Source organism: Mytilus californianus, unplaced genomic scaffold, assembly GCF_021869535.1.
Source record: "Mytilus californianus isolate M0D057914Y unplaced genomic scaffold, xbMytCali1.0.p SCAF_3, whole genome shotgun sequence".
In the NCBI taxonomy this organism is placed as follows: domain Eukaryota; kingdom Metazoa; phylum Mollusca; class Bivalvia; order Mytilida; family Mytilidae; genus Mytilus; species Mytilus californianus.
The window spans coordinates 43,438,121-43,464,615 of record NW_026262679.1 but is presented as its reverse complement, the minus strand read 5'-3'; the positions used below and the strand labels follow the sequence as shown (position 1 = coordinate 43,464,615).

General features: G+C 32.8%; 1 protein-coding gene across 4 annotated transcripts in view; it reads left to right on the top strand.

The window, feature by feature from the left end:
- Positions 1 to 26,495, top strand: part of LOC127734631 (alpha-2-macroglobulin-like) — a 150,245-nt gene that overhangs the window by 66,799 nt on the left and 56,951 nt on the right. For all 4 annotated transcript variants that reach the window (XM_052244611.1, XM_052244607.1, XM_052244609.1 and 1 more), the window contains 7 exons: positions 1,580 to 1,664; positions 7,642 to 7,763; positions 10,468 to 10,719; positions 13,415 to 13,584; positions 15,048 to 15,197; positions 16,761 to 16,863; positions 25,865 to 25,932. In XM_052244611.1, the coding sequence (XP_052100571.1) occupies positions 1,580 to 1,664; positions 7,642 to 7,763; positions 10,468 to 10,719; positions 13,415 to 13,584; positions 15,048 to 15,197; positions 16,761 to 16,863; positions 25,865 to 25,932 (950 nt within the window). The remainder of the gene's footprint in view (positions 1 to 1,579; positions 1,665 to 7,641; positions 7,764 to 10,467; positions 10,720 to 13,414; positions 13,585 to 15,047; positions 15,198 to 16,760; positions 16,864 to 25,864; positions 25,933 to 26,495) is intronic.

The window sequence follows — 26,495 nt, the reverse complement described above, 5'->3', positions numbered from 1 at the left end:
CTCTGAAATTGTACTGCAAGGTACCATACCACAAAGGGAAGGCTGGGATTGATTTTGGGGGTAATTGCCTAAAAATTTTAGGAATGAGGGGCCAAAAAGGGGCAAAAAAACAAGCATTTTTCTAGTTTCAGGACAATAACTTGTGTGTAAGTGTATGGATCTTTATGAAATTGTAATGCACGGTTCCATATCACAAAGGGAAAGCTGGGTTTGAGTTTGGGGGTAATTGCCCTAAACGTTTAGGAATTTGGGGCCAAATCATAAGGGGGTTCAAAAAATTTGGAGGGGGGGGGGGGAGATTTTTTTTCCCTTTTTTTTTCTTTAAAATTTTCCATTTTAAATTGGTTATTTCTGATTTATATATAAAAGCAAATAATAATGATATGGTTTGAATAGGTAAATTAAAAAAATTTAAGTTCTTGGACCACATTCATTCTGTGTCAGAAACCTATACTGTGTCAGATATTTAATCACAATCCAAATTCAGTGCTGTATCAAGCTTGAATGTTGTGTCAATACTTGCCCCAGCTGTTCAGGGTATTACCTCTGCGGTCATATCAAGCTGAGCCCAGCGGAGTATTTTATTGTAAAATGATTTGAAATATCTTCTTTACAAAAGTTTACACTTAATTTGTAAAACCGTTCTTTGAAAATACTTCATGTTTATTAAAATTTTATGATTTTAGAAAAAAATGGCATTTTTTGCTGCATATGTAAATAACTTTTTAAAACTTGTCAGTGACTTTTTCTTAAAATTTGGAACAAATAAAAACTTTATATAGTATCAAGTCATTTGTCATTTTAAAGAGGGATCCATGTACTCGTTTTCAAGTTGCAGTTTGACGACGCAAAAAATAACATTATATAGCAATGTCATTACCTTCCCTGTAAATGTATTGTATGCCCTTAAGAGCATTCACAAAAATTATCTTTTTTGAGTTTTGCATTCTGTCATTTTCAATAACAGCTAGGCTGCGGATACATATAGAATAAAGACATTTTTGTTTTTGATACTGACTTTATCAGCAAGAATATCAAGTGTGCCCTCAAGGGGGAGCTGATATTCAACTGATAAAATGTGTATCAAAATTAAATGCCATTATGTTGGGATAGTTGTTCGATTGTATGAATAAAGTCACATGCATTTCATTGATAAAATGCTGCGGATGGGCTTGAGCATGTGACGTTGCAGCACTGATACATGACGTCATTGCCTAATATTTTCAAGTATCAAGTCCTGTCATTGATCTTAAATATATGAGGCAGTAAGATCAAAGGAAAAATGTTTAAATTGACGATAAAGACTATATTATACTCAATACAATATTTAATAACTAGCTTTTCCCCCTGTCCTAACTTATACTTAGTTTTTTCTCAAATTCTTTATTTTTAGAAATGAACTCTTATAGCACTTTTGTTTCATTGGGTTTCTGTGTAAGGGATATTAACCTCAAATCTCCATTTATTCACATCTTGAGCATTTTAATCCTTAATTTGACCATTACTTTAGAGAACACTACACCAGAGATGAATATGCCCAACTTGATATAAATCAATAATATATTTTTTTTATTGACAGAAAGTAAATGTGACATGGTTGAATTGTCAAAATGTATGGAACCAATGATTAAGTTAGAAGGGAATTCTATGCTACAGATTTGCAAGTAAGTTTCTTAATGAAAGAACATTTGTTTTTGAAATTTTCTGTTTTCTGTTTTTTTTACCTTAAATATTAGACCAGTAGCTGTTTTCACAAAAAAAAGAAGCTTGCCATACATATTGATTGTAAGTTAATTGAAATGTTCATGACTTATGAATATTTAGTCTTTTTGGGGGGAATTTACCACTGCACTAAGTCCTATACTGTTTACTTTTGCCATCACTTGTTGTCTGTCGTCGTCCGTCTTGTGTAAACTATTTCAAACATCTTCTTCTCTGAAACTACATAACCAATTCCAACCAAACTTAAGCTGAATGATCCTTAGGGTGTCTAGAATAAAGTGTGTGTTTTATTTTTTGTTTCGTCTAAAAACATGGCCACCATGGCTAAAAATAGAACATAGGGGTAAAATGCAGTTTTTGGCTTGTATCTCAAAAACTAAAGCATTTGGAACTATCTGACATGGAGTAAAAATGTTCATTAGGTCAAGTTCTATCAGTCCTGAAATTTTCAGATGAATCTAACAACCCATTGTTGGGTTGCTGCCACTAGATTGGTAATTTTAAGGAAATTTTTCAGTTTTTAACTGGATTTTTTAAAGATCAGGCGGGCAGGCGGACGGCTGCCAAACAGTGTCCGTTCATTAACATGAAAACGCTTTGACGAAATATTTTCAAATTTAGATATGTTGTTTCCTGTGACTAAATGAAGGTCAACTTCAATTTTCACCATTTAAGCATTTCTCTTTGTTGAGTTATAGGCCTTTCCCAAGAATTCAATTTTTGATGACATTCTTATTAATTACTCCATTCTGTTCAAAGGGAAATAACTGATTTTTTAAAAGATTTTTAAAAGACATTGTATGAATGATAAATGACATTTTTGATTTTTTTTTTCTTTTCTTTGGTAAATTGTTTGATGAATTTTGTGGCAGGTTTGTTTGTTATTCTGTATAAACTAATTTTCTGAATGCTATATATATATAATTTTTTTTTGATGAAGTGAACTCCTTTCATTAGATAATAATCAATTTTAATTAAAGGATATATTTCATTACATTACATTGCTAGATAAGTTGCAGATCTATATTAGTTTTTATACGACCGCAAAAATTGCGGTCGTATATTGGTATGACGTCGGCATCGTCATCGTCGTCCGAAGACACATTGGTTTTCGCACTCTAACTTTAGTTTAAGTGAATGGATCTCTATGAAATTTTACCATAAGGTTCAATACCACAAAAGGAAGGTGGGGATTGATTTTGGGGGTTAAGGTACCAACAGTTAAGGAATTAAGGGCCAAAAATAAGCATTTTTGTAACTTCCAGACATAACTTGTTTGTTAGTGTATGGATCTCTCTGACATTGTACCACAAGGTTCCATATCACAAAGGGAATGCTGGGATTGATTTTGGGGGTAATTGCCTCAAAATTTTAGGAATAAGGGGCCAAAAAAGGGGCAAAAAACAAGCATTTTTCTAGTTTCATGACAATAACTTGTGTGTAAGTGTATGGATCTTTCTGAAATTGTACTCTATGTTCCATATCGCAAAGGGAAAGCTGGAATTGAGTTTGGGGGTAATTGCCCAAAACGTTTAGGAATAAGAGGCCAAAAAGGGGCCAAAATTAAGCATTTTTCTAGTTTCCAGACAATAACTTGTGTTCAAGTGTATGGATCTCTATGAAATTGTACTGCAAGATATCATACCACAAAGGGAAGGCTGGGATTGATTTTGGGGGTAATTTCCTCAAAATTTTAAGAATTAGGGGCCAAAAAGGGGGAAAAAACAAGCATTTTTCAAGTTTCAGGACAATAACTTGTGTGTAAGTGTATGGATCTTTATGAAATTGTACAACAAGGTTCCATATCACAAAGGGAAAGCTGGGTTTGAGTTTGGGGGTAATTGTCCTAAACGTTTAGGAATTTGAGGCCAAAAAGGGGCCAAAAAACAAGCATTTTTCTAGTTTCCAGACAATAACTTGTGTTCAAGTGTATGGATCTCTCTGAAATGGTACATCTTCGCTAGCCAAGGGTTACGATGCAGTCCCCTCCTCTCCACCCTTGGCAGATTAAGCCAACATTTGTGATAACAATGTTGCGCCATCTATCGGTAGATTAAAGCCATGCCCATTCCGGTTCCATATCACAAAGGGAAAGCTGGGTTTTAGTTTGGGGATTGTCCTAAACGTTTAGGAATTTGAGGCTAAAAAGGGGCCAAAAAACAAACATTTTTCTAGTTTCCAGACAATAACTTGTGTTCAAGTGTATGGATCTCTCTGAAATGGTACATCTTCGCTAGCCAAGGGTTACGATGCAGTCCCTCCTCTCCACCCTTGGCAGATTAAGCCAACATTTGTGATAACAATGTTGCGCCATCTATTGGTAGATTAAAGCCATTCCCATTCCGAATACATTATTCTTGACCAATGGTAGCACTTGAACTCTTCAATTTGGAGGTAAAAACATGGTAGCGTCTAGATTCTACACACTTGGTAAAGCAGGAATAGAAAATATACGTTGACATTCATACATTTGTGCAAGAAACATACACAGGAACTTCTATTAGTTGATTAAAAACATTCAAATTGTCACTAAATATAGTCATATGTTTAGGGATGTAAAGACTTGTTGCACAATAAGCACTTGGCAATTGTTTACATACACTTTCTACATTTACACGTGATCATGTTATAGGCGCTTTTTGATTGGATGCAGCGAGTTTCGACTGCAACCAATGAAAATCATTACCTTGTGCTTCCGAAATTCTATCTCAATCAGCCAAGGGTGGAGAGGAGGGGACTGGATCGTAACCCTTGGCTAGCGAAGATGGAAATTGTACTGCAAGATACCATACCACAAAGGGAAGGCTGGGATTGAGTTTGGGGGTGATGAATCATAAGGGGGTTCAAAAAATTTGGGGGGGGGGGGGGGATTTTTTTTTCCTTTTTTTTCTTTAAAATTTTCCATTTTAAATTGGTTATTTCTGATTTATATATAAAAGCAAATAATAATGATATGGTTTGAATAGGTAAATTAAAATTTTTTAAGTTCTTAGACTACATTCATTCTGTGTCAGAAACCTATGCTGTGTCAAATATTTAATCACAATCCAAATTCAGTCCTGTATCAAGCTTGAATGTTGTGTCCAAACTTGCCCCAACTGTTCAGGGTTCGACCTCTGCGGTCGTATCAAGCGGCGCCCAGCGGAGCATTTTTTTGACAAATGAAAGAAGAAATACTTGGAACTATTAATTATATTTGATTATAATTTGAAAATAGATATACATTGTGTAAAATCATATCTAATTTAAGAAAATAGTGGTTAAATCATATCGAATTTTAGAGAACTATGTGTTTATAATTTATTCAGGTAGAGTTATTTCCCTTTGAACAGAAAATTATATGGATTACATTAAACTGTGTTTCATTTCAACATAAATTAAATATATATAGGGTTCTTTCAAGTGCTGAATCTAAATCTGTATTTAAATATTAGATTTTTGGGCCCAGTTTTCAAGTTGGTCCAAATCAGGGTCCAAAATTAAACTTTATTTGATTCAACAAAAGTTGAATTTATGGGGTTCTTCGAAATGTTGAATCTAACTATTTTTTATACGGCCGCAAAAAAATTTTTGTGGTCGTATATTGGTATGACGTCAGCGGCGCCGGTATTGTCATCATCGTCCGAAGAAACATTGGTTTTCGCACTCTTACTTTAGTTTAAGTGAATGGATCTCTATGAAATTTTACCATAAGGTTCAATACCACAAAAGGAAGGTTGGGATTGATTTTGGGGGTTAAGGAATGAGGGGCCAAAAATAAGCATTTTTGTAACTTCCAGACATAACTTGTGTGTCTGTGTATGGATCTCTCTGACATTGTATCACAAGGTTCCATATCACAAAGGGAATGCTGGGATTGATTTTGGGGGTAATTGCCTCCAAATTTTAGGAATTAGGGGCCAAAAAGGGGCAAAAAACAAGCATTTTTCTAGTTTCATGACAATAACTTGTGTGTAAGTGTATGGATCTTTATGAAATTGTACTACAAGGTTTCATATCACAAAGAGAAAGTTGGAATTGAGTTTGGGGTTAATTGCCCAAAAAGTTTAGGAAAAAGGGGCCAAAAATAAGCATTTTTCTAGTTTCCAGACAGTAACGTGTGTTCAAGTGTATGGATCTCTCTGAAATTGTACTGAAAGGTTCCATACCACAAAGGGAATGCTGGGATTGATTTTGGGGGTAATTTCCTCAAAATTTTAGGAATTGGGGGCCATAAAAGGGCAAAAAAACAAGTATGGGTTTGAGTTTGGTGGTAATTGCCCTAAACGTTTAGGAATTTGGGGCCAAAAAGGGTCCAAAAAAACAAGCATTTTTCTAGTTTCCAGACAATAACTTGTGTTCAAGTGTATGGATCTCTCTGAAATTGTACTGTAAGGTACCATACCACAAAGGGAAGGCTGGGATTGAGTTTGGGGGTGATGAATCATAAGGGGGTTCAACAAATTTGGGGGGGGGGGGGGGGGGGGGGACTTTTTTTTCCTTTTTTTTCTTTAAAATTTACCATTTTAAATTGGTTATTTTTGATTTATATATAAAAGCAAATAATAATGATATGGTTTGAATAGGTAAATTAAAAATTTTAAGTTCTTAGACCACTTTCATTCTGTGTCAGAAACCTATGCTGTGTCAAATATTTAATTACAATCCAAATTCAGTGCTGTATCAAGCTTGAATGTTGTGTCCATACTTGCCCCAACTGTTCAGGGTTCGACCTCTGCGGTCGTATCAAGCTGCGCCCCAGCGGAGCATTTTATTAAAATTGGAGTTATCTTCCTTTGTCCATGATTATAGTTGAATCAGCTACAATCTATGCTTTATACAATGCAATGTTTAATTTTGACTTCCACTGATAAAACACAGATCAAGTTGAATTTGGGTAGTGTCACTTTAACCATTATTGAGTTATGCCCCTTTATAAATCGAAGGATTGCAAAATTTTTAGTTTCCATTCTGTAACTTAAGTTTCCCCCTACCAAACATTATGAAACCTATACACAATATTCATTACCACAAAACTAAGATCAAGTACAAATTTTTTGTTTCCGTTTTCTAACTTTAGTTTGCCTCAACCAAATGTTATGAAACTTATACACAATGCTTATTACTACATAATACAGATTAAGTACAAAATTTGGTGGCAACACTTTTACCATTCTTGAGTTATGTCCCTTTATAAACATAAAAATTGCTGAATTTTTCGTTTCCGTTCTCTAACTTTAGTTTGTCTCAACCAAACGTTATAAAACTTATACACAACCGTTCTAGAGTTATGCGTGTTTACAAATAGAAAAATTGCTGAATTTTTAGTTTCTATTCTCTACTTAAGTTAGCCTCAACCAAATGTTATGAGACTTACACACAATGCTTATTACCACAAAACTCAGATCAATTTCAAATTTGGGTAGCGTCACTTTTACCGTTCTTCAGTTATATCCCTTTATAAATATATGATATGCAAGTGGGGGCATCATCTGTGTTCACATGTGGACACTATCCACATTTATTTGGAGTATATACTTGCATAAGAGGTGCATAGCTATTCCAGATAACTCTTCCTACAGTTTGAGTGCTAGGAATTTGTCACTTTGCTGGCTGCTTGTACATGTATTGAACATATATTGAAGGTTTGCATGGTCAGGGTTTTGATTTTTATTAATATTTGCCCTTGTGTGGGATTAGGGGCATCCTAACTGCCTTCCCATGTTGAGTGAGCGGCTGAAAAAACAAGTTTTACCCTTGTCCATCTGTACATACGTACGTTGGTCCTAAAATTGGTTTCCGTTCTTTAACTTGAGTTTGCCTCAACCAAATGTTATGAAACTTATACACAATGCTCATTACTACAAAACACAGATCAAGTTTGAATTTTGGTGTCGTCACTTTAACCGTTCTAGAGTTATTTCCCTTTATAATTTAAAGAAAATTTGCTGAACTGAAGACATGTATTGGGCCTTATTGGAATGACTGTAAAGAATCTACGGAAATAAAAAGTGTATCCAATGTGTTAGACTCCTATAACACTCTATGTCCTGAGAAAAAAGGTATGTGCATTCTTTAGAAAATGGCTCTCAATAAATTCTTTACATTTGAAGGAAGTATCATATTTTTCAGATCCTTACACATACTTGGGTATAGAGTACAAACAACAGATGCAAACACATAGACACTGTTACATTACATGTACTAGCACATAGACAGTGTACATTATATGCACTCATACATAAACACTGTACATTACAACTTTTCAAGCATAAACCCTGTACTTTACATGTACTCATACATATATTCACTGTACAATACATAAACTCACATACATACACACTACAGTACATAAACTCACACACATGCACACTGTACAATACATTTACTAACACACAAAGACACTATACAATACATTAACTCACACACATATACACTGTACAATACATTTACTCACGAACATATACACTGAACAATACATAGCTCCTGAAAACTGTATTTATTACTACATAGCACCATAAACTATATCTGGTCACACAAAGCACAACACACTATATCTACTCACACATAGCAACACAAACTATATCTAATTACACACAGCAACATCACACATAACACCCCATACTATATCTAGTCACACATAGAACACAAACTATATCTTGTCAAGCATAGAACCACAAACAATATCTAGTAACACAGCACCCTAAACTATATCTGGTCACACATAGAACACAAACTATATCTAGTCACACAGAGACACTACAAACTATATCTAGTCACACATAACACCCTAAATTATATCTAGTCACACAGTCACATAGACACTACAAACTATATCTAGTCACACATAACACCCTAAATTATATCTAGTCACACAGTCACATAGACACAACAAACTATATCTAGTCACACATAACACCCTAAATTATATCTAGTCACACAGTCACATAGACACTACAAACTATATCTAGTCACACATAACTACCCAAGCTATTTCTAGTCACACATAGAACACAAACTATATCTAGTCACACATAGACACTACAAACTATATCTAGTCACACATAACACCCTAAATTATATCTAGTCACACAGTCACATAGACACTACAAACTATATCTAGTCACACATAGCACCCTAAACTATATCTTATCACACATAGACACTACAAACTTTATACTTTATGTAGTCACACATAGCACCCCAAGCTATATCTAGTCACACATAACACCCTAAATTATATCTAGTCACACAGTCACATAGACACTACAAACTATATCTAGTCACACATAGCACCCTAAACTATATCTTATCACACATAGACACTACAAACTTTATACTTTATGTAGTCACACATAGCACCCCAAGCTATATCTAGTCACACATAGCACCCCAAGCTATATCTACTCACACATAGCACCCCAAGCTATTTCTAGTCACACATAGAACACAAACTATATCTTGTCAAGCATAGAACCACAAACAATATCTAGTAACACAGCGCCCTAAACTATATCTGGTCACACATAGCACCACAAACTATATCTAGTCACACATAGACACTACAAACTATATCTAGTCACACATAACACCCTAAATTATATCTAGTCACACAGTCACATAGACACTACAAACTATATCTAGTCACACATAACACCCTAAATTATATCTAGTCACACAGTCACATAGACACTACAAACTATATCTAGTCACACATAGCACCCTAAACTATATCTTATCACACATAGACACTACAAACTTTATACTTTATGTAGTCACATAGCACCCCAAGCTATATCCAGTCACACATAGCACCCCAAGCTATATCTAGTCACAAATAACTACCCAAGCTATTTCTAGTCACACATAGAACACAGACTATATCTAGTCACACATAGACACTACAAACTATATCTAGTCACACAATACACCCTAAATTATATCTAGTCACAGAGTCACATAGACACTACAAACTATATCTAGTCACACATAGCACCCTCAACTATATCTTATCTCACATAGACACTACAAACTTTATACTTAATGTAGTCACACATAGCACCCCAAGCTATATCTAGTCACACATAACTACCCAAGCTATTTCTAGTCACACATAGAACACAAACTATATCTAGTCACACATAGACACTACAAACTATATCTAGTCACACATAACACCCTAAATTATATCTAGTCACAGAGTCACATAGACACTACAAACTATATCTAGTCACACATAGCACCCTCAACTATATCTTATCACACATAGACACTACAAACTTTATACTTAATGTAGTCACACATAGCACCCCAAGCTATATCTAGTCACACATAACTACCCAAGCTATTTCTAGTCACACATAGAACACAAACTCTATCTAGTCACACATAGACACTTCAAACTTTATGTAGTCACACATAGCACCACAAACTATATCTAGTCACACATAGCACCCCAAGCTACATCTAGTATAACACCAAATACTATATCTAGTCACCTATAGATACTAGGATGTCAAGATGCTTTTAAGACTGCTAACACCTTCTATTTTAATGTTTTTTTTCAATTTTTACTTAAGGGAGGTAATTTTTATCAAAATGATTCCAACTGGAACTAAACATAAGCTTTTAGTTTCTAAACTTCATACTTCATAATAACCAAACCTTTTTCATTACAGTTTTACAGAAATGTCTTCATTACTAATTTTAAATGTCTGTAAAGCCTTATTAAATAGCTGAATAATATTTTTGATGTCTTTTGTTAAGCATCTAAAAAGGAAATATGTACCAAGCTGTTTAGACCAAATTTTAATACCAGTGCAAGTGTATTACCTGGTGACAGGATGACCGCATCCAATACGGGAGATGTGGATGACTGTGCTAGGGCATGTAATAAAGAAAATAAGTGTCTTGGATTTAATTATCATATTCATGGAACCTGTGAACTATTTTTCAAGAATTACCTGACTGCTAAGAAAGATGGAGTGGACTACTACGAGCGACAGTGCTACACAGATGGTAATATTGTTAATATACTGTTATTATACCCCACGCAACGAGTTGTGGAGGGTATAATGTTTTTGATCCGTCCGTCCGTCTGTCTGTCCGTCCATCTGTCTGTCCGTCCGTCAGTCCTGTTTCTTGTCATTGCAACTCCTCTTAAACCACACAACAGAATTTCACGAAACCTTTTTAGATAATAAGGACATACTATGTAGTTGTGCATATCGACAGGAAATTACGATTCAATTTTTTTTCTAGGAGTTACGCCCCTTTGAACTTATTTACTTTAATGTACTACTGCAACAGTTTGTCATCTCAACTCCTCTGAAACCACACAACAAAATTTCATGAAACTTTGTAGATAATAAGGACATACTACGTAGATGTGCATATCGACAGGAAATTACGATTCAATTTTTTTCCAGGAGTTACGCCCCTTTGAACTTATTTGTTCAATATACTACTGCAACCTTTTGTCATCGCAACTCCTCTCAAACCACACAACAGAATTTCACGAAACCTTTTCAGATAATAAGGACATACTACGTAGATGTGCATATCCACAGGAAATTACAATTCAATTTTTTTTCTCAGAGTTACGCCCCTTTGAACTTATTTGCTTCAATATACCTCTGCAACAGTTTGTCATCGCAACTCCTCTGAAACCACACAATAGAATTTCATGAAACTTTGTAGATAATAAGGACATACTAGGTAGATGTGCATATCGACAGGAAATTATGATTCAATTTTTTTTTCTAGGAGTTACGCCCCTTTGAACTTATTTGTTCAATATACTACTGCAACCTTTTGTCATCGCAACTCCTCTCAAACCACACAACAGAATTTCATGAAACCTTTTTAGATAATAAGGACATACTACGTAGATGTGCATATCCACAGGAAATTACAATTCAATTTTTTTTCTAGGAGTTGCGCCCCTTTGAACTTATTTGCTTCAATATACCTCTGCAACAGTTTGTCATCGCAACTCCTCTGAAACCACACAACAGAATTTCATGAAACTTTGTAGATAATAAGGACATACTATGTAGATGTGCATATCGACAGGAAATTATGATTCAATTTTTTTTTCTTACAGTTATTTTATTTCTCCAGTGACAATGTGAGGACGTGGGGTATGTGAGCGCGCTCACTAAGGTTCTTTAATTGTAATTCAGTTGTAGCAGTTCTTATTTGTCCTGAAATGTTTTAGGGCTTACGTTAAAGGTCATATGTTGATATTTATCTGTATCGTAGTCCAAGCTGGTATGTTGTCCCCACCCTCCTTTTCAACACAGGGAATTCTGGAAAAAAACTTTTTTCACTTGTTGAAAACGTCTAGGGGAACTCTTGATAATTTCAAAGCGTGTGTGATCGTTTGCGGTTTTATCATCAAGTAGAAGTTGCAAATGCTTCTAAATGATTCTAAAACATTTCAATAAGTGTTTAAATAAGCCAAAATCACAAGAAAAACAATTGTAAAGTTAATTTTGACATTGACCGGATATTGGAAGAGAATGTGTAAATCACAAACAAATATGGTGAGTGTGTGGAAAATTCCTACTTAATAGATATCACTAAAGAATACCAGTTTGGAACTAAAACAGTTCTGTCCTTAATTCTAATATGACGACATATTATCGTCAACCAGTATAATCACAATATATCTACCTTTAGCGCAAATGCAGTAATACACATAAACGGCTGTTCCGCGTTACGACCAACTTATTTATACTGCCAGATATTCTCACTTTTCGACATCAAAATCCCCAGTTTACGAAGGCCAAGCTTCAGATACAATATATTTATCTCTATTCTACAGCAAAATAAACAAATCAGTCCATTTCAATATATTTTTCATGGTCAAATTTTATAAAACGAAAATTCCACGAAATGATGTTATTGTCTTGACATGGCAACGAAACAAGGTGACGTCACAAATATGTTTCCGTAAACAAAAAATCAAATGTAAATACCGGGCGTTTTAAAGCTTCTTGTACGCCTCAGAACGAATAAAATTAGGTGTCAATTCCCAACAGCATAGTGTATTGCACAAAAGCAAAAAATTGAATATAAATTCAAATCATATAACCAATTCTCTAAGTTCTACAACTATTCTGTGTCAGAAACCTATTATGTGTCAAACATTTAATTTCAATCCAAATTCAGACCTGTATCATGCACGAATATTGTGTCCATTTTTGCCCCAACTGTTCAGGGTTGGACCTCTGCGGTCGTATCCAGCTGGGCTCGGCGAAGCATTTTATTGTGTTTCTGTTATTGCCAACTAAATAAAACATTTCTATTGTCCTATGATTAAATACAATAGCTATTGTTCTCTGTGTAGTTTATTCACTGGGACCTTTAAATTTCTTCTAAGAGAAATCCATCACTCATTGATTAATTTACCTGAGTAAAAAAATGATCTTCTATGATTCAACGGGACAAAAGTTTAAATACCTTCACCAAGAGGAGATGTCTCTGTGGAAATATTTCACTTGGTTCGCAATAAATAGCATTAATTGTTGATCTAAAATGGCATTAATAAATCCACAATAATGTCTGGAGTTAAATTGAAAATGTAAACTATTAAACTTAAATAAATCCTTCCTACATTGATAGGTGAAAAGGTAGTGAGTGCATTTGTATTAAATTTCATTATACTCCTCCCCAATATTTTAGTTAATGTAGTTATTTGATTTTTCAGACAGTAAAGATATTATAAAATCTACCCATGTTGCTAAAGTGAAGATCAGTATTCCTATAACTGCTAACATGGGTCCTAAATCTGAGTTGTTGATATACTATGTCAGAGAAGATGACGAAACAGTAGCTGCTACATTAGAATTCAGTGTGGAGAATTGTTTTGATAACAAGGTTGGTTAATATGAAAATAAGGAGATTTGGTATGATTGCCAATGAGACAACTTTTCACTAAAGTTAAAATAAAGTGAATGTAAACAATTATAGGTAACCGTATGGCCTAATTCACTATGGCACTAAATAAAGTTTTCGGAACATCTATTTAATATGGTGGTGTTCTGACACAATATAAAGTAAGGAGATGTGGTATGATTGGCAATGAGACAACAATCCACCAGAGACCAAATAACATAGATATCAGCAATGATAGGTCAGTCGACACATGGCCTTCAACAATTACAATGAGCAAAACCCATACCTCACAGCATTCGAGCTATAAAAGGCTGTGACATGACAAAATGTAAAACAATTCTAACAATACATACAAAAAACAAATATGATATACATCAACAAACAACAATCACTGAATTGCAAGCTCCTGACTTGTTGAATGGCTAATAACAAAGTTGAACGGCTAATGACAAAGTTGAATGGCTAATGACAAAGTTGAATGGCTGGTTTACTTGCACAAAATTAAGTAAGGTTCAGACAAACAAATAGTTCATTCTAAGGTCAAACATTTTTTCATACATTTTCAAAGAAAGAAAATAGATATTACTATTTTGCCATGACCCTGTTTGGGGCCATATAGTTTTACTTTTATCTTTCATTCCGTTATTCCGCAACAAACAGTTATACAGACTTTTTTCTAAACACTACACAAACTGAGGTGATAATTAATATGGGAGACCTCTATGATGAGTAATAGATTGAGTTTATGTTTGATTCCACTCTGCTGAGTTTTGCGGAAATAACAAGCTTTGGACTTAGAAAATTATGTGAAAATAACAGTATCTACAGACTTCAGATTTCTACACATTACAGATCTGGTTAATGTTTGGTAGAAAATTATGTGAAAATAACAGTATCTACAGACTTCAGATTTCTACACATTACAGATCTGGTTAATGTTTGGTAGAAAATTATGTGAAAATAACAGTATCTACAGACTTCAGATTTCTACACATTACAGATCTGGTTAATGTTTGGTAGAAAATTATGTGAAAATAACAGTATCTACAGACTTCAGATTTCTACACATTACAGATCTGGTTAATGTTTGGTTCTGCTCCATTGATTTTTTGGACAATTATTCAGACTTTCAATCTCAAATTTCCACTACTAAAAATGGCTTTTATGTCCTGTCTACAATGGTAGAATTTCATTGTGATGTGAACTTATTGAAATATATGCCAAAATTAGGTTTTGGTCCCAGATTTGGAAGTTCACTGAACATAGAAATGAGATTGTAGAAGCACAGAACATGGTGTCCATTGACACGCATTCTTGTTTTTTAATTCAAACAAATAATATTGTTGGCATATCATGATGTGTTTATATTTATTGAACAGGCACTTTATGTGCAATCTAGGATAGTTAAGTATATAACATTGTCCATTGTTTATCTACTGAATCAGGTAGAGATGAAGTTTGACCAGGATACAGTTTACCCTGGAAATGAAGTGAATATTAACTTAAAGGCTGCTCCTGGTTCCCTCTGCTCTGTTGGTGTAGTGGACAAAAGTATTAATTTACTGGCAGGAAACCATCAAATTACCCCAGATCAGGTTTGTTTTAACTTTCTATTAAAGTTAGTATTAAGGATGTTCGCTCCTCTTGTTTTTGAGTGTTTGCCAGATATTCGGAATCCTCTGGTTTTATCTATGTAATGCCAATAAAAATTTTGCCCACTAACCTTTACTTTTCTTTTCGTAATATTATTTCATATAGTTTGAAAAGCCATTTTTCAAAATCTTGTAAAATCCTTGTTATTTTTTCATAGTTTTTGAAATAAAAAAGGTGCCAATGTTAAATGTATGAAAAGTCTAGAGAGAATTATTTCCCGCCAAATTTTCAATGGCTTATATCTCGAAAACAAGCACACGGACCCTTCATTTTTTTCTGCTGTTTTAGTTTCTTTAATTATATACTATCAATTTATAGCAGTCTTTTAAAAAGCTTGTTATTTTGAAACAGAGTAGCGAACATCCTTAATCTGCCATTGATCATCTTTCAAATTTTTACAATATTTTTATTATTGGGAGAATTGTGACTGGATAGGCGTGGTGAAAAATAAAAACTGGGATTTAAAATTTTGATAGCATTATTTGTAAGAAGCATTTCCTTAAAAAGCAATAATTAATCTCACATTTTATTCATTATTTAACAATCTCAATGATAAGTGATGCAAAAATTTTATATTTTATATTATTTCTGTTTAATATGAAATTTCTTTGAAAATTAAATCTGTTAAGGACCCTTTTCAAGGTTTTTGATATACATGTAGATACGTTATATTTTATTAAGTGATGGGTACTCTCTTCATTGATTGATTGTATACTTAACTCCAGTGGAAAATTTCCATTTATATTTTTTTTAAGTTGGCAAAAGATTTGTGACCAAGTTTTTTTTACAGTAGCAGATAGATATTCAGGAAAGTCATAGTCATAGTTATTACTATAAAATGGATGATAAAAAGTTTTCTTTGAAAAAATTCCTGTAAATCTAAGATATGAGAGTAAATAAAAGTTAATTTATTCAATATGATGTTTGAAGAATTGGTTCAACTACTTTCATTTAAAAAAAATAAAAAGATACCAAAGACCAACAAAAAACATAAGTAAAAAATCCCAGATAATACCACAGCCTAATCCAAAAATTAACAGTCCACAAAACACTTCACATAAATTTATTGACACAAACCCCTCCGAAAATCTGGAGGGAAAGGTGCTCTAGAAAGGTATGCAGTTCCTGCTTCACTAGTAAATGTACACCCTTCATATTACTCCCATAATAATGTCAGCGCATGTATATATATGTATAAGTAGAAATGCATGTTTTAAAGCACACTCAGAATTTGCCATAGCATTACTACAGATGACCTCTCAAGGTCATCCTAGTAAAATCCATTGATGAAACATATTACCCAATAACAGATTGGTCATTGTCTCCTGTCTAACCTTAGACGTTAACAAAATTTTCAACCATTGTACATTTTAATTGGCAATACCTAATACTTGACCACATGCTGACAGGTGCTAGATGTTAAGCCATCTCCCTATATGCATTAGATTTAAAATGCCCTTCAGGTACATATCTTAATATTAGTCTGTAATATTTGTGTTTTACAGATTTTTGGTAGATTTAAGGAACCCAACATATACACATCTTACTGGCAGGATGATAAAAAATACTGCGATGAGAAGACACATTATGATGAAAGTTTATATCAAGGTGGTATATATTTATATAATGATTTGTAGTGGTGTACACCATGCTAATTATGTTTAATGCATGTACTGTAGATTCATTATTTTGATTTAGATATACCAATGGCACTGTGCATCATATTTTAGTACATCTGTGTACAACTATTTGTATCAAACAATAAAAATGAAAATGATAAGCTGCTATGCCAGCTGGTACAACAACATACAAGTTAGAAAAATATATGCATTTCTTATTGGCAAATTGAGTTTGTATACTAATTATTTATAAGTTTTGTCAAGGATCCTGAAATTTTTTCACCCAATTTCTATCATTTTAAAATGACTTGAAAGTGATACATTTTTCAAACTGTCCATTTCATACTAGATTCATAGCATCAACAAAGTTGTATTGATTGCATTTACTTCTTGAAATTTCTTTCAGTTTTTTTATACGGCCGCAAAAAAATTTTGTGGTCGTATATTGGTATGACGTTGGTGTCGTCGTCGTCCGGCGTCGTCGTCCGAAGACACATTGGTTTTCGCACTCTAACTTTAGTTTAAGTGAATGGATCTTTTTGAAATTTGACCATAAGGTTAAATACCACAAAAGGAAGGTTGGGATTGATTTTGGGGGTTATGGTACTAACAGTTAAGGAATTAGGGGCCAAAAAGGGGCCAAAAATAAGCATTTTCTAGTTTCCAGACAATAACTGTGGAATGGTGTATGGATCTCTCTGAAATTATACTACAAGTTTCCATACCACAAAGGGATGGTTAGGATTTGCTTTGAGGGGTTATGGCTCAAACCGTTTAGGAATTAGGGGCAAAAAAGGGGGAAAAACAAGGTTGTCCTGGTTAATGGACAAATACTTTAGTACAAAACAATTTAAAGCAGTGTAAGGGAGATAAATCAAATACATCAATGAAATTATCTCCCTTACACTGCTTTTAAATTATGTATAAAGTAATGGTTAATGAACAATAAAGATAATTTAAAACAGTGTAAGGGAGGTAATCCAAATACAACGTTTTGGTTACTTCCCTTACACTGCTTTTAAATTATGTTTAAAGAAATGCATATTTATAAAGGTAGACCAGTAAAAATATCTGCAAATGTTGCATCTTTTTTTTACAAAAAAATCCATATGAAAGATTTGACACTATATTTTTAATTCTATTATAAAATAGATTAAGTTAGCACTATGGTAAATTTAAATGGGTAATTATGGTTGCCAACTCCATTGGAAATTTGAATTGAAATTATGACCATATCTTGAGGGAAAGAATTTTTTGGGGGGAAAAAGGGGGGGGGGGGGATAAAAAGAAATTGTGGGGGGTCAATTTTTTCTCATTTCAGATTTCAGAAATTAAATAGAATTATTCTTCAAATATTATTTTTTTTTCAAATTTCAAATATTGAAAAATTTCAAGAAGTAATCTTTAATTGCACAGTATGGCGCATTAGATTTGTAAAATCTTTGATCACATTTATTTATTTGTTATGCCGAATCTAACAGTGTATTTAGATTTTTAATTTTGGGTCCAGTTTTCAAATTGGTCTACATTAAGGTCCAAAGGGTCCAAAATTAAACTTTGTTTGATTTTAGCAAAAATTGAATATATGAGGTTCTTTGATATGCTGAATCTAAACATGTATTTAGATTTTTGATTTTTGGCCCAGTTTTCAAGTTGGTCCAAATTGGGGTCCAAAATTAAACTTTGTTTGATTTCAACAAAAATTGAATATATGGGGTTCTTTGATATGCTGAATCTAACCATGTATTTAGATTTTTTATTTGTGGACCCTGTTATCAAATTGGTTCATATTGAGGTCAAAAGGGTCCAAAATTAAACTTTGTTTGATTTCATCTAAAATTGAATTATTGGGGTTCTTTGATATTCCAAATCTAACCGTGTATTTAGATTTTTAATTTTGGGTCCTGTTTTTTAAATTGGTCTACATTAAGGTCCAAAGGGTCCAAAATTAAACTTAGTTTGATTTTAACAAAAATTGAATTCTTGGGGTTCTTTGATATGCTGATTCTAAACATGTGTTTAGATTTTTGATTATGGGCCCAGTTTTCAAGTTGGTCCAAGATAGGGTCCAGTATTTAAACTTTGTTTGATTTCAACAAAAATTGAATATATGGGGTTCTTTGATATGCTGAATCTAAACATGTATTTAGATTTTTGATTATGGGCCCAGTTTTCAAGTTGGTCCAAATTGGGGTCCAAAATTAAACTTTGTTTGATTTCAACAAAAATTAAATATATGAGGTTCTTTGATATGCTGAATCTAACCATGTATTTAGATTTATTATTTGTGGGCCCCGCTATCAAATTTGTTCATATTGAGGTCAAAAGGGTCCAAAATTAAACTTTGTTTGATTTCATCAAAAGTGAATTATTGGGGTTCTTTGATATGCCAAATCTAACCGTGTTTTTAGATTTTTAATTTGGGTCCTGTTTTTTAAATTGGTCTTCATTGAGGTCCAAAGGGTCCAAAATTAAACTTAGTTTGATTTTAGCAAAAATTGAATTCTTGGGGTTCTTTGATATGCTGAATCTAAACATGTGTTTATATTTTTGATTATGGGCCCAGCTTTCAAGTTGGTCCAAGTTGGGGTCCAAAATTAAACTTTTTTTGATTTCAACAAAAATTGAATATATGGGGTTCTTTGATATGTTGAATTTAACCATCAATTTAGATTTTTTATTTGTGGGCCCCACTATCAAATTGGTTCATATTGAGGTCAAAAGGGTCCAAAATTAAACTTTGTTTGATTTCATCAAAAATTGAATTATTGGGGTTCTTTGATATTCCAAATCTAACCGTGTATTTAGATTTTTAATTTTAAGTCCCGTTTTTTAAATTGGTCTACATTAAGGTCCAAAGGGTCCAAAATTAAACTTAGTTTGATTTTAGCAAAAATTGAATATATGAGGTTCTTTTATATGCTGAATCAAAACATGTATTTAGATTTTTGATTTTTGGCCCAGTTTTCAAGTTGGTCCAAATTGGGGTCCAAAATTAAACTGTGTTTGATTTCAACAAAAATTGAATATATGGGGTTCTTTGATATGCTGAATCTAACCATGTATGTAGATTTTTTATTTGTGGACCCCGTTATTAAATTGGTTCATATTGAGGTCAAAAGGGTCCAAAATTAAACTTTGTTTGATTTCATCAAAAATTGATTTATTGGGGTTCTTTGATATTCCAAATCTAACCGTGTATTTAGATTTCTAATTTTAAGTCCCGTTTTTTAAATTGGTCTACATTAAGGTCCAAAAGGTCCAAAATTAAACTTTGTTTGATTTTAGCAAAAATTGAATTCTTGGGGTTCTTTCATATGCTGAATCTAAACATGTTTTTAGATTTTTGATTATGGGCCCAGTTTTCAAGTTTGTCCAAGTTGGGGTCCAAAATTAAACTTTGTTTGATTTTAACAAAAATTGAATATATGGGGTTCTTTGATATGCTGAATCTAACCATGTATTTTGATTTTGGACATTGGACCATAATAGGTAAATTAAAAAAATTCAAGTTCTTAGACCACATTCTTTCTGTGTCAGAAACCTATGCTGTGTCAAATATTTAATAACAATCCAAATTCAGAGCTGTATCAAGCTTGAATGTTGTGTCCATACTTGCCCCAACTGTTCAGGGTTCGACCTCTGCGGTCGTATCAAGCTGGGCCCCAGCGAAGCATTTTATTTTACGTTCCAAGAACAATTTATGGAATGTTACCTTTACTTATGGACATAAAACTTTCTTAGGAATCGACCAAGCTACTTTTGAGTTTTTGAAACGAAATAAAAACAGTAGCTTTAAGTTTATAATCATAAATAAGAGTGATTTGGGATTCATCTATGGGTTTCGTTCCGTTTATCTAATGGCAGAAAATCTTTATATTTTTAATTTATTACATGTAATGTTTTTGAATATAACTGATAATAGTTTTACTGCTTTAATTTGGCTTGAAATAATTTTGAATTTTACGATTAAGTGTCCTATTGTCTTATTTGGTGAAGACATTTTTCGGAGGTCATTTGGATGGTTACTCAGACTGTTTTTTGGCATCTTTATACTAATTTTGTTGGATGTGTACTGATTCATACTTTAGACTAGGAGAACATGATTTATTTAATATGAGGCAGGTTTTACTTGACAAAATCCTTATATAAATAACTATTTTGATACTGATTTTGCAAAATTAAAACTATTGTACAGTAAATAGATTTTAAATCCTATTACCATCAATTTTGTATGTACCTATTCCAAGTCAGGAGCCTGTAATTCAGTAGTTGTTGTTGGTTGCTTTTGAAATATTATTAAATAGAAATTTTTACATTTACCAGAAAGTACAAGTTCATAAAACATGATTGTTAGGCATAGTATTTCTTTGAATTGGCTTATGCAAATGTCCAAAATAATGGCGAGAGCAGGTCTAGTAACAGTTCAACTCTGTCGTTCCATCCGTTCGTTTGTCCGAAAGACCTTTGGTAGAAAAGTTTTGTCTTAAGTTTTCTTGGCTTATATGAAAGAGAATATCTTTGTATTTGGTCTGCAGATTGATAATGTTGAAATATAGCATGTAAGAAAGTTTAAGATCTACCATGCAGCTACTTCCTGTTTGAAAATAGTTTGAAATTTTACAACACTCATTGTACACGAAAAACATTTTTCGTCAAACTTTTCTTGGATTCTATGGAAGTGAATAATTATATATTTGGTCTGTAGCTTGATAATGTTGAGTTGTAATGTATAAGCAATTTTTAGATCTACTGTGCAGCTACTTCCTGATTGTCTTGTTTGAAATCAGTTGCATGCAACAATGCAGGTTCAGACCTGGTATTATTCTTGTTTTATACATGATGTGAGTGGTTTTCAGTAGCCTCTTTAGTTGTACACTGAATTTTGGTTTATGACAAACATACATGTGACGAGTTGTCAAGTCACAACTGGAGATTTGGGCCTCATAACTAGAGATGTTTTATCAACATATTTATCGCCGTTTTCAGTGTTCATTTTGATGATAACGCTACATTCTTCCCTTTTATTTTAAGATAACAGTATTACTATTAATGTATTCTCTCTGTATTGTTATCATATGGAATATTTGTCAACACTAAGCTATACTATTTGTGATTTTTTTCCTTTACTCATCTTTGTCATCATTAGTGTGATTCTCAGTTCTATCATCCAATAATTATTAATGTGTTTTACAGTGTTATTGTATTTTTGTAGCTAATTTAGATTTTGCCAGATTTAGCATTAACACTCACTCAGTCACTAAATAGGGTCAATACATGATGAGAATGGTTTTTAAGTACCTGATGATGATGGGGTTTTTTTATTTTTACCATAAGGTTATTGATATAATTTAGAGTGACAAATATAAAATACCTAATACAGTCAAGGGTGTAACTTGAATAAGTTATTAGAGAAAAATAACATACATGTGTTATTACGGATACTTTCTCTTAATCTGTAGTAACATATGTTTGTTATCAGTTAAATGTACCATAAAATTTTTTATTTTCAGTGGGCACTTGGGAATTCTTGAAACTTGCGCAGTAACTTAATACATAACCTTGAAAACTAATTTTCCAATTCAATTAATACATTTTTGATTAACCATGGTAAAGCAATGAGACAAGGCTTTTAAGTGATAACTTAGCTGTAATAATAAGGCTTAGTTATTACAGGCATTTAACTTATTACATGAGACACTTGGGAATGACTAGGAAGCTTGCGCAGAACCTCATTACATGCCCTTATCATTATTTATTACAATAAATTAAAATACATTGTTATATATGTAGGAGAAAAGGCTTTGATGAGATGTAGAGGAGCTGTAATAACACCCTTTAGTTATTACAGGCATATCTTTTTCTGTAATAATATGGGTGTGTTATGCATGATTGGCAAACTATGGGCTGTTATATCTTTCTAATGTTTAATATACATAAAGACAATTATAATATCAATAGAACTAGTACACAATTTAACAAAATAAAGGATGTATAATGCCCTTTTGAAACATGTAAAATACATATGTTATCACAGATTTTTGATTTTTTAGCCCTCAATAACAAATGTATGTTATTTTTCTCTAATAACTTATTTAAGTTAGACCCTTCACTGTAATATGAATAAAAAGTAAAAATGAGCAAAAATTTGAAAGATAAAATAACTTATAAATAAATAAATTGATGAATAAAAAATAAAGAATGAAAATAAAGTAGAACTTAAATAAAATAAAAGAATATAAAAATGAAAATTTAAAAAAAAAATTAAAGAAAATAAAAAAAAAAAAAAATGAAGCCACCTATAAAAGTAGGAACAGGAGGAAAAGCTAGGGCAAGCAAATGGCAGTCAGTGGCAGCAACGTTGTCCTGGTACACCAGCTGCCAAGTAAATTTGATATGTCAAATTGTGTATGTGATTTTAGTTGCCAAATATTTTGTATAAACCGAAATAGGCTTAAATATGTGTATTTGAATTTTGCAAAAATAATTAGTAAAAGATTTTGTTTGTACAAAAACAGATAAATAAATAAAGTAAAATAAAATAAATAAAAAACCAAAGATTGTATGTATAATTTTGACTGCTTTGTGCTAGCCTACCGTAGTTGCAGGACTTTATAGTGCTAGTACACTGAAACGTTGTTCACAGGAAGACAAACGCCCCATGCTAATTAAAACTGGGTTAGCGCAAACCAGTTTAACAGCCTTGACTACCATTACATTTCTTATAAATTTAAATTTAAGCATTGAAAAGCAGTATAGATCTCGCAAATAATTTTCAAAATAACATTTTCTTATTTGTCTTAAGACATTTAAAATCATTAAATATGATTCCTTGTTCACTTTGTACTTTATTCATATTCTTTTATCATTTTACATTATTTTAAGGAGGGTAACTTAAAACATGATAAAACAAGGGAAGTAACCCGAAATTTCTTTTAAGTATTTTCAAATACACAAAGCTTTTATTACATAACGGCAGTTAGCCTGAGGTAAAAATCGTTCATTAATAGTATGTTTGACACCCAAGCTGTCAAGTGAAGCCATATAATTATACAGTTCTTTGATTTACAGGTAAAAATTACCTTCATCAGTGACACAAAAACGTAATTATATAGTGATCAGTCTGTCTGTCTGTAACAAATCGTGTCCGCTCTATATCTAGAGAACCGTTATGATTTCAAAGTTTATACTTGACATGTATATTAACCAACACCAGAGGGTGTGTCATAATGTATGTTCAACTTCCTAGGTCAAAGGTCAAGGTCAAAAACTTTGGTTTTAGTTGACAACCCCATGTCCTATGGTAAAGATCGTGTCCGCTCTATATCTTGAGAACCGTTATGATTTCAAAGTTTATACTTGATATGTATATTAACCAACACCAGAGGGTGTGTCATAATGTATGTACAACTTCCTAGGTCAAAGGTCAAGGTCAAAAACTTTGGTTTTAGTTGACAACCCCATGTCCTATGGTTAAGATCGTGTCCGCTCTATATCTTGAGAACCGTTATGATTTCAAAGTTTATACTTGATATGTATATAAACCAACACCAGAGGGCGTGTAATAATTTATGTACAACTTCCTAGGTCAAAGGTCAAAGTAAAAAACTGGTTTCATTTGACAACCCCATGTCCAATGATAAAGATACAAATTTTTTACCACACATTATTCACAGCGGGGCCCACAGAGATGGCTCCCATCTCAATGATATCTAGTTAATGTTGACATTGATGCTAATAAAAAATAGAGTCTGACAAATATTTTGGGGTTGAAATTTTGAAAAAAACTTAAGATTTGAATTATTAACGGGAGGGATGGAAGAGGGCTTAAAAATCTGGAGATTTTGACTCCCGCCAGAAAAATCACATGTCTGGTTTTTGTTTTATTAAATAAAATTAGCATGATACTATGATGCAGATATGTCAGTAAAAGTTGTCTTGTAACTAAATTTTTGGTAAAATATGAGAATAAAAATACCAAATCATATATTATATTAAAGGGACATTAGCTGTTAAATTCTTGTTACCCGATTTGACTCAAATTCTCATATTTTATTTATAACATACTAAAACGCATATAAAAATTACAAAAAGTCTAAAATTAGCAATTAACAATGCATAGACTCAATAATATGTATCAAAATTTTGTGTGTATTTTTGTCTAGACGTCATCTAATTAACCATCGAGATGACCTATGAAGACTGCAGACGGTCATAAAACCCTATATAAACATAAATATAAGTATAAAAAGATAGTGACCTTGTGCAATTGGATTGTCCTATGTCTGTTTGATTTCATATTGTAGGTTAAAAAGTATGTTTATCATCGTTTTTACCTGTGTTAGAATGATTTTTTTCGTGGATCGAATCAGTCAACCAAATGATTCATCCTTGTTTCACTTTCAATGTTAACATTCTTTTCCTTTTGATAGCTGAATACATGCGTAACCCATCTCCAGCTTAGGGGTTAAATAAAAGGTCACATGAATACGGATTTGAAGAGGTTGAATTATTCACTTGCAAGTGAATAATTCAACAGCGATGTTATTTATCTTATTTTGACAAAATTGAACTAAATTGGCTGCTAGAATTAAATTAGTAAATCACTATATCACTTTCATTAATGATTGAACAAAACAAAATCGTATTTTATTTTTTTGTAAATCTCGTAGCTAATGCCCCTTTAATTATCTATCCAAGACCCCTTTGGTATTGACATGATTTAAATTAATTATAATTTTTTTCTCGGTAAATTTCCAGTTCATAAATAAGACCCTTTTGGTATTGACATGATTTGAATTAATTATAATTTTTTTTCTCTGTAAATTTCCTGCTCATAAATTACATTTTTGTATTAAAACTGAGGTCGCAACTCCCTCCGGCAAAGTTATCATGAGACAGGTTAACAGTTCTTTTTGGTCTAGAGCATACCTAATAAAAGTTATATTGCATCATGCACATAGAAATCAGAATCATAATCTCTTTTGTAGGCGATATGTACAGTTACAACTACAGAAGTTATGAGTCAGACAGCGTGGATGCTATTCAGGCCTTCAGGGTAAGTTACGATTGTTTTAATAGGGCCCCCGCTTAATGGCGTGTCGCCCTATAGTGATAAGTCTGGCCGTCCGTCCGTAACAAATTGTGTCCTCTCTATATCTAGAGAACCGTTACATTTTCATACTTTATACTTGACATGTTTATTAACCAACACCAGAGGGTGTGTCATAATGTTTGTACAACTTCCTAGGTCAAAGTTCAAGGTCAGCGGGGCCCACAGAGATGGCTCTCATCTCAATGATGTCTAGTTCAAACTAAAGAGGTTGATATAGGCAAGAAAGGTTATGCTGTAAATGTACTTGAAATAAATTTCAAGATAAGAACAGTAATTATTACATTGGTTGCAATAAATTCCTGAAATCCCAGTGAAATAAAAACCAATAATTTCACATGTAAAATAAATCTGAAAGTTTCACTCCTCTGATGTCTTTCAACAATATGTGTTGCAAGAATTGTTGATGACGATGCAATTAAAAACAATTGAGAATGCGTAGGCAAAAAAAAAGTTACTTACATTTTCTACTTTATTTCAATTAAAAAGTCCATGGTCAATGTAACATA